Source organism: Diaporthe citri (assembly GCF_014595645.1).
Source record: "Diaporthe citri strain NFHF-8-4 chromosome Unknown scaffold_5, whole genome shotgun sequence".
Classification (NCBI taxonomy): domain Eukaryota; kingdom Fungi; phylum Ascomycota; class Sordariomycetes; order Diaporthales; family Diaporthaceae; genus Diaporthe; species Diaporthe citri.
This window is the reverse complement of record NW_025064850.1, coordinates 2119011-2130357: the sequence shown is the minus strand read 5'-3', so window position 1 is coordinate 2130357 and position 11347 is coordinate 2119011. Positions and strand designations below refer to the sequence as shown.

The window sequence follows — 11347 nt, the reverse complement described above, 5'->3', positions numbered from 1 at the left end:
AGTCTTTGTCTCGGGAGAGGAGCGGGAGACTACTGAGAGCGAAACGGCGCCAACAGCGACTTCTTTGTTCAGCGTTTGCGATTTCCGTTCGCAGTGACCCTCCCAGGCCCCGCAGGCCGAAGTGATAGATTGCTCAGGACAAGACATCGGATTTTATGCTTTGCAAATACGACAACGGCCACCGGAATGCACAGCGGTTGGTACGGCAGCCATGGGCCGCCTCTGGAATGTGAAGCTGGAAACAAAGACTATGTCAGCCGAAATACGGCAATCCGCACGCTTCTCCATTCTCTATCCACGTGATCTTACATTTAGTTTTATCTCAGCGAGCAATGTGGATCCGAGTGAGAGGGTCTGCTGTCTCATCCAGACGGCAAACGGACGACCAGCCAGCACCCTGTCTCCGCACCAAATCAACGCGCACTCAGGACTCCCAACCGGCCTTTTCCCTTCATGACTATCCCATTTGTATCATCGCTGAACACCGATTCTTGTTGGAGAAATTAGAAATATGACGAGTCTGCGCGCGACGCGTAACAGAAAAGGTCCGTGGACCAGATACATCAAATGCCCTCAAGGCAGATATCCCTTGCCTGTCTCACTGCTGAGCAGGGCTGCGCTGCGCCGAGCGTCGAGGAACAGGTCCTCGCATTCGGCAACATCCTGGACGTCAATCTGGGTGCGACCGTTCACTCGTGCGAGGATGCTTTGTCGTTGTTAGCTGAACAAGTGTCCCCTGCATGTCTGAGGTCTGGCATTGGCCGCTCACCTTGCTGGCGTCAGAAGCTGCAGGCAGTACCGCAAGCTGATCCGCACCCCGTGTTCCGCAATCTTGTCAATGGCCGCGCCGGTAATCGAGACCCCCTCGGTGGAGCTTCGGATCCGTACAATCCGTTGGATCTCCTCTGCGTCGTAGGGTGTGGTGGGGATGATGAGGAGACGGGCCAAAAAGTCGGGAGGGATCCCGTGAGCCGCGACAATATCATCGGTACCACGGATCGTAGCCATGCCCCGATTTGACGCAAGCACAACGATTGGTGAGATTGGCGACTCCAGGGCCTTGTTGAGGTATGTGAAACACTCGACATCGAGCATGTGCGCCTAGGTTTGATTTGAATGAGTGCCAGCTCGTATTGGCGCCGTCTGGGCAAACGAAGTTGGTTCGACTCACCTCGTCAATGAACAAGACGCCGGAGACCAGTTCCGCAACACCCTGGTCAATGTACTTGCTGACAACCTTGTTGATCTCCCCTCTCAGCTTGTCTGTAATCTCGGTCATCTTCGGCTTCATCAGCTGGCCCATCATTGACATGATATCCTGGCCACCCTGTGGCCTCGCGTTTGCCACGTCGAGATCATGCAGTGTCACGTCTTGTACGATTTCTTTCTTCTTGTGCACCTCACCCTTGGGGATTGGGACGTATTCCTCAGCCTCCAGGTCAAACTCGGTCGCGTAGGCATCAGAGCGACCGACGCGTTTGCATGCACCAGTGTTGGCCTCGATGTAGACGACATCACCAACGGTGACCCGCTCCTTCTGTATCGCCTCGTAGATGCTTGGATCCAACCGCAGTTTCTTTTGGCCCTTTGCGCTCTTGAGGCCGATCAGAAGCGTGCTGATGGTCTTGCCGTAGCCGCCAAGCGGGTTCTCCGCCTCTTCTGGTGTGAGCTCAGTGACCTCGCCCTCGTACACCTCTTTCGTTTCCCGGACCTTGAGACCAATCGCTCTTCGGAAGTTCTCCATGAGCACCTCCGTCTTCTTGACTTCCGACGAGTAGATTTCGCTGCCAACAATGGGGCAGAACGGTATCTTGGTTCCTAGCTCTTGGCTGATGGCAAGCGCAAGGGCTGTCTTGCCTGTGCCAGGTCCTCCTGCAAGCAACACGCCTCGGCCCGCCATCTTGTGGGCTTTGATGAGATCGACGACGACACCGCATGCCTACAAGTCGCATTGCAAGGTCAGTCGATGATTCCGGTCTAGACGGCATAGCCTTATCGCATGTCTCACCTCGCGTGCTGTCTGCTGACCCACGAATCCTGCAGCTTGCTTGTCGGCGGTGCCAGAAAGCGTCAGGCCCAGGCCTTTGATGTGGGTGTGCGCTGAGGTGCGATTGTCGCGACCCTGGTTTTTGACCTCGCTTATTTGAACCATCTTGCTCGCGAGATCTCTGGAATAGGTGGTGGGGGGAGGATGAGGTGGAGAGGTGGAGAGGAAAACGATGCAGAGGTGCCCAGTGCCCAGTAGAGAGAAAAGACAGGAAGCGGGACGAGTCTGTTCGTGATGTTGGCGATGTTGGCGATGCAGAAAGCTAGCAAGGCTAGCAGGGTGGGAATCCAGGGGTGGATGTCCTCTCTGTTCCGCGCGCTGGGGCAATAAGAGCTGGGAGCTTGCAGAAGCCTGCCCAAATTTTGGGCCGATCTGCACAACGCATGGGCACGGGCCGCATGGAGACACGAGCTTTCTATGCAGCTTGTAGAGTCATCCCGGCGCCTTGATGTACGTCCTTTTAGTCGAACTTGGAATATTTTGACCGCATAAATAGAACTGACCAGTATGTTGCAAAGCAAAAATTTTGCGTGTAAGGAACGTCTGTGTTCCAGTCGTGAGAATCACCATGATTACAAGGACCACGCTGCAGTTCCCAGGGAAACCAAAATCATCGTCAACGCCACAACGGGAACTTTATGAATTGGGAACGAAGAATCCGGTGGTCCAGCTTCTCAAAGTCGGCGGGAGCATTGCATGGAGAATATTTGACCGCCGTGATAATGTTCTTCAAGAAAGAGCAGATTCTCTCCCAGCTGAGCCTCAATGTTCTCCAGCGAGAAGCGCGCCAGCTTATCCTTTGCTACCCGCCTTTTTGCGGTGGCGATGCTGAGTTGGTTCGACCTCAATTAGGACTTGGAGCAACAAAATCAAGTATGCACTCCGTGGTTCTCACAGCTCATGAAAATCTTCTCAGCCTCATCCGGTATGTTCCATTGTTATACCATGCACGTAAGAGGGGTGAATGACTTTGATTAGAGAATGCGACACGGACCCCCCCCCCCCAATTGATTCGGACCAACTCCCAAGTCTCAAATCATCGCATTGATGCGCTCTAACCTAGCAGGTGTTGGCATGTATGCCGTAACCCAGCCACACGCAGCAAAGGCCCTCCTCCCTCTTGTTCTTTGGCGAAGCAAGCCACACCCCGTCCAAAGCACACTTGGCCCTCCATGGAGCCGGGAGCTGGAAGGTCACAAACAAGCCGGTCCCCCAATGATCACAACCCCAGTGATCGACACCTCCACATTGGCCGCGGATGTTGTCGAGCACTCCTTTCCCACAGGGTTGCATTTCTTGGCCCCAGCCGTCTAGGTAGATTGCATAGTAGCCAGCGAGACCCAAGGAGGCCGAGGTGATGCAGAGCGATTGGCGGCCTTTGGACCAGCGCTTAGCAGGGGCCACGGTGCCGTTCGTATCAGAGTTGTTGTCGGTAATGCTGTTGATATCGGCATCCAAGATGCTCCAGAACGACCCGGTAGGGCTCAGGTCAAAGTTTGGTGGGGCGGGACAGCTAGTTGCGCTGGCCGCGATCGTAACAGTCGTGGTATTTGCAGTAAGCTGATGGACCTCGCCATCTCCACTGGGGCGGGCAGCGATCATGTTGGCGATGAGGGAAGCTGCAGCTGAAACGTCGGCGGCGGTGGCCAAGGCGTTGGCCACAGAGAGTGGAGTAGCTTCTCCAGCACAGCTGCCCATGCAGATTGACTCCGTCACGGTGACGGTGATGGCGGCAGAGGTGATAGCATCTGGCAACTCGGTCGCTATGGCGATCATAGCGATGGCCAAGGAGAGGAGGACGTTGATGGTTGAGGGTTTCATGTTTGTCTCGCTGTGGATGATGGATTGGTTCGTGTTGCCGGTATGAGGAAAGTCTGCCTCTACAAGTGGTCTGAACTGTGGGCAGAGAGGTTCTTTAAAGAACAGTGGAAGGCAACGTTGGGTCTGGGAAAGTGTGCGATGTGCGATCTGAGTCCAGAAGGAAGCCTAGAAGGCACCTTTTTTAAAGAGGGTCCGTTGTAGGCAACGCCCGCCCCCTTCGCCCTCCCCCTTCACCCTCCCCCTTCTCACTGTAATTGCCTTACTCATTGCTACAAGTGTTGGGATCATCAGAAGTAGAGATATGGTTGTCGTCGTTTCTGCTGATTTCTTCATCCCAATTGCTTGAACACATGGTTTTGAGCAGTAATCCTGCGACGCCGAGAAGCGTATTTCGACCTTGATTCCCAGAAAAGTGCACCCAACAATTCATCGCTTCTGGAAGGATAATTGGGCTCTGCAAAGTGAAGGCTTTCTGCATTGGAAGTGGGCGTATTGCCAGAATCCAACTATCGAAGGGGCTCTTTACATGCGTGTGTGTGTGGTCTGTACATAACCCCCATTCACTACCATAAGTGCCCGGCTCTACTATGTTCTCCTCGTCCCACCCTACTGCTCCGTTACACAGCGTTGTGGTTGGGGTGTCGACACAAATGTGTGTTTTTGCTATGCATATAACTTGGACTTCTGTTCAATGTTACTAATGGGACGTATTATCAAATCTGCACTATTCACATCTTTATTACTATCAACTTGCAGTAAACTTACCTTAAGCAGCATTAAGCTTGCGTAATCCAAATCTTACCACTTTTTTCTATCCCTTTCTTTCCTCTAACGTATATAGAACAGTTATTTCGATACCGATAGTGCTATTACTAACAAGCAAAGGAGTGCAATATACCCACCGTATTCTACCTTTGCTGTTAGCTGCAGTCAACTATCGGGCCTTGGGCGGTGACAACCCAGGTAAAGTAGACTACACATGGATTACACAAGCAGTGTCAGCTCGCAATCCTTCTCAAATCACACCCCTGAGCGTTGAGCGAACTTGTCTAGTTACAGAGACCTCAGTCAATGCTCATGCTTTACCTACGATTCACACTTTGCTTATTTTCCTGATCAATCTGTACCTGATTTCTCTGGTTCTTGTTCTACGTGCTATTCAGTGATTACGAAGAATTTGCATCTGGACTGACCCTTGCGCATGTTCTGCCTCCATCACACCCGTGTCTTGGGCTCTTATACCAGCAGAGTTCTCTATGTCTCCTCCAGCTTCACATTGCGTGTTCCCAGGCTTGGGCATTGCGACCACCCATACAGCACTTCCTACTATCAGGGCACATCCAAGGAGACTTGACCAGTGCATGGTCTGGCCAAGAAAGAAGCGGTCGAACCCAGCAGTCCACAACATGCCCGTATATACCATAGCTGGCGCTTTTTGTGACCTTGTCTCGCTGCCCAGGCCTGCTGTCAGGAACCACTGGGCCAGGAAGCCGCAAACCGTGATCATGGACACCAGAAACCACTGCCTTGGGTCACGCGGAAGCCCAAACCGCACATGAGGCTGGTCGTATCCCACCAGAGGAGCAATGGCAAGCGCCGTTGCGCTGATCAAAGTGCAGCACGTGGCAAAGAAGTTGGTCGTCGTCAGCACCTGGCACCTGTCACCAATGGCCCTGATAGCGATAAATGCTCCAGCACCACCAAAAGCGCTCAGCAGTGCAAACAGTGTTCCCGTCAAGCGATGTGCTGCGCTCTCGTTTTCTTCCACAGAGTATTGTGCAGTTGTGGGCCCGCCGTCTGCCACGCCTGAAGCTGGCGACACGATGTCATGGGCCGGCGATGAAGGACTACTCGGCGAGGTGTTACCGAATAGAAAGGAAGGCCTAGCAATGAAGACCACACCTGCCAAAGCTACCAGGGATGCCAGCTGTTCCTTGCGAGTGTAAGGCTGGCGGAGAAAGATGGCGGAGTAAAATCCCACGATTGATGGTGTCAAGAAGGTTATCACCGATGCGTCAGCGAGACTAAGGAACTTTATCGCGGTCCATATACCGATGATTCCAAAGAAGCCTGAAATTCCTCTGAAGAGCAATAGCCCTCTCACTTCCTTGGGTCCCAGCAGAGAACCAGGTTTCCCTTCCCACCACAATACTGACGTACACCATATGGTTGTTACCGCCATTCGGATGAAAAGGATTTGGAACGCATCCATGCCATCGTCACCAAGCTCGAGGAGCTTGGTAAAAAGAGCCATAGCCGAGCTGAACACGGATGATGTCACCACTAGCATACAGCTGCGGTTCGTCTCCCAAAATTGCTGTATTTTTGAAGTCACCGTTGTATTCGTTGGGGTTGCCCCAAGATATCGAGCCGGCCGCCCGTCACTCGGAGAAGTGGTCGAGGATCGCCATGGACCGATCGGTTTCAGGAGCTGTGGTGAACCTTGACTCCTTATTTCGATTCCTTTGTCTAAGTCAGACATCAGGGGAGCGAGGTCTTCTGCAGGACTGGAAGACTGATGAAAGCCATCGGGGCCGAGAAGCGTGGCTTCATCCTCTCCCTCGTAATGTTGCTCTTGTGCAACTGGGCTTCGGGATGACGAGCCGTCCATATTCTTTTTGGGGGCCGATCCTACAGCTCGGTACTGTGGTTTAGGTGCAGTCGCCCACCTTGAGATAACCGTCTCAAGTTGCGCGATGGTATAAGCAAAGAAGGCAAGAGGAATGGTTGGACTCTGACGACAGGACTCGTTGAGGACTTTGACGGATTTCGCAGATTCAGCGAGTCTCCGCAGGCCGGCATCGTTTTAGCAGAAGATTTCGAGGTTGAAGCAGGGACTATGCAATGCGAGGGAACAGTCGAAGGCACACAAGAAAGTGGGTATTGTCGACTTATACCCATTGCATCGATGACATGACCAATCACCCCGCGGTCGACTGTGTGCCTGGGTCAACGCTAGTTCCCATGGGCTGAGTGAAGGGCCTGCTCAGATGTAGTCGAGCACTCATATTCCCAGAAACTGGCCACCGATAAGTGCAGGCAACATGCCTCTTTCAGCCGTTCAACTACATTCGCTCCCAACCTCTCAGGCGTGTGGACACACACCCACTCCTCCTCGCCAATCTCGAGCCAACAGGCAACGAGTCTCAAAGTCTGTTTCCCAGACTGGGCCTCCAGCAGATGCCTACCTGCATCGACCCGAGGAAACGGGGCCAGTCGGCAGCTCTGAACTGAGGAACTACTGCAGGCCAAGGGCAAGACTGACTTTAGGCACGGCGGCTCGCGGCACGGTGCCCAGCTCTGTGCGCCCTTCAGGGCATGTCTTTGCCGGGCTGGCGTGGCCGAGCCGGTCTAGTAGACCGAAATCGGGAGGCTCCCGGATGATCGGCGGTGTCTCTAGCCGCTGCTAAGCCTGGACGATTTGTTCGTCATTAGGGTGCGTTGATGAGGCAATACAGGCCGCAGAGAAATAGGTCGTTACTTTATTGTATAGTATGGAGGTAAAAGAGAATGGGGAGACAATTCTGCGTGCTAAAGTCTCGCAGAAATGAATGTTCTGGCATTCGCTGGCGATGACGGTACCTGGTCAGGCGGCAGCAGTTGGTTGAATGGTCGTCTGAGCGGCGAGACTAGGCTTAACTTGAAGTTCCTGGCACGGGGGATCTCATTGTCACCGGTCACTATCGCGCGCAAGTAGGGCTCGAAGCATCGACTTCCGCGGAGACTTATGCTGTTGGCTTGCGATGCCGCTTCACAGACCTCTTATGAATTGTCTAGTCGTCTTCATCGAAATGGGGAACAACAGGAGCTGCCTAGTAATAGCGCAGACACATCGGTCTATTTTGGAGGCTCCATATATCTGGGCTAGTGCAAAAATGCGAGATACCCTGAGACCATGTAGTTAGAAGGTAAACTTGTGTGCTTCTGTTATCTTATGCACTGCAGAGCCCTGCAGTATGTCTTGAGGAAGGACCGTGCGTATGTCCGGTCAGCTTCAGTATTCCGCCAAACGCTGTCCTCGTGGCCCGTGTTCGACTGACACACGAGGACGAAGCTGTCACTCAACAAAGACGGGGTAGAATGCCACAATACTGGGAAGTCGGAAAAAGCATTCGTCTGGGAACAGTGCAGGCTTTTCTTCAAGTCAAAGTGTCAGATTTACAATCTCTTTTAAAGCTACAGGTTCAGATTTCCCATGGTTAGATGGAGTCTACCGTGAACATACTGCAAGTCGCTCTGCTTAGTCATTCAGTTAGCGCCAGCCCTGCTGCCCAGCAGAGCCAATTTTAGCAATTGGCTGACGATGTTGGAAGCTCCATCCGTCCACCCAAGTCCAAGTCCAAGTCGCTGACGACAACCAAAAGAGAGCTCGTCGTGAGCTACACCAACACCATCACCATGGCTCCAGCACGCGACACCCCGTTCCGCTCTGCGGAAATGAGCATGGTGCAGCTGTACATTTCCAATGAAATCGGAAGAGAGGTCGTCAACGCCCTTGGCGAGCTGGGCCTGGTCCAGTTCCGAGACGTGAGTCCAGTCCTGCCTTCGCAACTCGGCCGCCACAGCCCCAGCCGTGGCACCCGCGACTAACCTGCCTCGGTATGCAGTTGAACGGCGAGCTCAGCGCCTTCCAGCGAGCATTCACCCAAGAGATCCGACGACTCGATAACGTTGAACGCCAACTCCGATACTTCTATGCACAGATGGAAAAGACCGGAATCCCCCTTAGGAAGTTGGACCTCGACATGGAAACCCTTGCCGCCCCAACCACGACTGAGATTGATGAGCTCGCTGAGCGAAGCCAGGGCCTGGAGAACCGCATCTTCCAGCTCAACGACAGCTACGAGACCCTCAAGAAACGGGAGGTCGAGCTGACGGAATGGCGTTGGGTCCTGCGCGAGGCTGGCGGCTTCTTCGACCGCGCCCATGGCAATGTCGAAGAGATCAGAGCCTCAACCGACGAGGACGATGCCCCGCTCCTGCAAGACGTCGAGCAGAACAACTCGGCTCTTGATGTCGAGCGGTCCTTTTCCGGCTTGAACATCGGCTTCGTTGCTGGTGTCATCTCCAGGGATCGGGTTGCGGCTTTCGAGCGTATCCTGTGGCGTACCCTGCGTGGCAACCTGTACATGAATCAGTCAGAGATTCCCGAGCCTTTGATCGACCCCAGCAACAACGAGCCGGTCAACAAGAACGTCTTCGTCATCTTCGCTCACGGAAAGGAAATCCTGGCCAAGATCAGGAAGATCTCCGAGTCGATGGGTGCTGAGGTGTATAATGTCGATGAGAACAGCGACCTCCGGAGGGATCAGATCCATGAGGTCAATGCTCGGCTCAAACGACGTTCAGAACGTCTTGCAGAACACCCAGCAGACTCTCAACGCCGAGCTGACCCAGATCTCAAGGTCTTTGTCCGCTTGGATGGTGCTGGTCAACAAGGAGAAGTCCGTCTACAATACGCTCAATTTGTTCTCCTACGACAGAGCACGGCGCACCCTAATTGCAGAGGGCTGGTCTCCTACGAACGATCTGCCGCTCATAAGGTCCACGCTTCAGGACGTGAACAACCGAGCTGGCCTGTCCGTCCCGTCCATCATCAATGTCATCCACACCAACAAGACCCCGCCAACCTACTTGAAGACAAACAAGTTCACCGAGGCATTCCAAACCATCGTCAACGCATACGGCACGGCCACTTACCAGGAGGTTAACCCGGCCATCCCAGTCATCGTCACGTTCCCTTTCCTCTTTGCCGTCATGTTTGGTGATTTCGGCCACGCCTGCATCATGTTGTGTGCTGCCCTGGCCATGATCTACTGGGAGAAGCCACTGAAGAAGGTCACTTTTGAACTGTTCGCTATGGTCTACTATGGCCGATATATTGCTCTCGTCATGGCTGTCTTTTCCGTGTTCACGGGTCTGATCTACAACGACGTCTTCTCCAAGTCCATGACCCTGTTCCCCAGCCAATGGGAGTGGGATGCTCCGGACGACTATGTTGAAGGCCGTCAAATCAGTGCCAAGCTCAAGGGCGACTACCGCTATCCTTTCGGCCTGGACTGGATGTGGCATGGAACCGACAACGATCTGCTCTTCTCGAACAGTTACAAGATGAAGATGAGTATCATCCTTGGTTGGGCTCACATGACATACTCGCTTTGCTTCTCCTACATCAACGCGAAGCACTTCAAGAAGCCAGTTGACATATTCGGAAACTTCATTCCCGGCATGATCTTCTTCCAGTCCATTTTTGGATACCTGGTCGTCTGCATCATTTACAAGTGGACCGTGGACTGGCTCGCCATTGGACAGCAGCCTCCGGGTCTGCTGAATATGTTGATTTACATGTTCCTGCAGCCTGGTACGCTCGACGAGCAGCTGTACCCTGGACAGAGCGGAGTCCAGGTCTTTCTGCTGCTCCTGGCGGTGGTACAGGTCCCCATTCTTCTCTTCTTCAAGCCCTTCTACCTTCGCTGGGAGCACAACAAAGCTCGGGCCCACGGTTATCGCGGTCTCGGAGAGACCCAGCGCGTTAGTGCTCTGGACGGCGACGACGGAGGACAATGGCCATGCGATCAACGGCAGGCCGAGCATCAACAGCGACGATGAAGGTGTCGCCATGATCACGCAGAACATCGACGAGGAAGAGCACGAAGAATTTGAATTCAGTGAAGTCATGATCCACCAGATCATTCACACCATTGGTAAGATGACTTGTTACTCGCTACACACATGCCGCAATTGCTGACCCGGTACAGAATTCTGCCTAAACTGCGTTTCCCACACGGCCTCGTACCTGCGTCTTTGGGCACTGTCGCTGGCTCACCAGCAGCTTAGTGCCGTGCTCTGGTCCATGACCATTGGGCCGGCTCTGAGCATGACTGGTGTCGTGGGCGTGATCGCCATCGTCATCTTCTTTGCCGCGTTCCTCATTCTCAGTGTCATCATTCTCATCATCATGGAGGGAGTGTCCGCTATGCTTCACTCGCTCAGGTTGGCCTGGGTTGAGTCCTTCTCCAAGTTTGCGGAATTTAACGGGTGGGCGTTTACGCCCTTCTCTTTCAAGAACATGTTGGAGGAGTCGGAGGAGTTGAAGGAATATCTGGGTTGAGTGATTTGATCGCGTTCGTCTCAATGTATCATAGACTGTACCTTTAGCGTAGCATCTACCAATCTCAAGAACGAAATAGGTCTTGCGTGAATCTGCTCGAGCATTAGTCTACCAGATAGACTACTCAGATGGCCACAGACCACAGTGTAGCTCCATTGGATGCGATTCGAGGATGAGGGTCACCCCATTCCTCCGCGCCAAAATGCGCCGGAGTTACTGGAGTTAAGTCCCGAAGCTAGGCTGACTAAACCCGCAACCTCTCATACTGATCTCCTTCCTATCTCCCCTCCTGCACCCTCTCTCGGACGTGGCCCTTCAATTCAAGTTGCTTTCAACTTATATGCATTACTCAGTGGCTTAAGCGGCGA

At 53.4% G+C, this 11347-nt stretch overlaps 4 protein-coding genes across 4 annotated transcripts; 1 reads left to right on the top strand and 3 right to left on the bottom strand.

The window, feature by feature from the left end:
- Window positions 1-573: 573 nt before the first annotated feature.
- Window positions 574-2152, bottom strand: INS49_011253 (uncharacterized protein; the record flags this gene model as incomplete). Its single annotated transcript, XM_043171972.1, has 4 exons — window positions 574-706; window positions 770-1101; window positions 1172-1939; window positions 2009-2152. 4 exons carry the CDS (start codon window positions 2150-2152, stop codon window positions 574-576), a joined length of 1377 nt encoding a protein of 458 aa, XP_043023717.1.
- A 954-nt stretch (window positions 2153-3106) lies between these two features.
- INS49_011252 (uncharacterized protein) lies at window positions 3107-3868 on the bottom strand (the record flags this gene model as incomplete). The annotated part of the gene is made up of 1 exon (XM_043171971.1): window positions 3107-3868. One exon carries the CDS (start codon window positions 3866-3868, stop codon window positions 3107-3109), a length of 762 nt encoding a protein of 253 aa, XP_043023716.1.
- A 1159-nt stretch (window positions 3869-5027) lies between these two features.
- INS49_011251 (uncharacterized protein) lies at window positions 5028-6122 on the bottom strand (the record flags this gene model as incomplete). The annotated part of the gene is made up of 2 exons (XM_043171970.1): window positions 5028-5938; window positions 6029-6122. The coding sequence occupies 2 exons, from the start codon at window positions 6120-6122 to the stop codon at window positions 5028-5030; spliced, it is 1005 nt and encodes a 334-aa protein (XP_043023715.1).
- Window positions 6123-8266: 2144 nt separating this feature from the next.
- On the top strand, window positions 8267-10979 carry INS49_011250 (uncharacterized protein; the record flags this gene model as incomplete). The annotated part of the gene is made up of 5 exons (XM_043171969.1): window positions 8267-8395; window positions 8476-9189; window positions 9218-10297; window positions 10359-10572; window positions 10627-10979. The coding sequence occupies 5 exons, from the start codon at window positions 8267-8269 to the stop codon at window positions 10977-10979; spliced, it is 2490 nt and encodes an 829-aa protein (XP_043023714.1).
- Window positions 10980-11347: the final 368 nt, after the last annotated feature.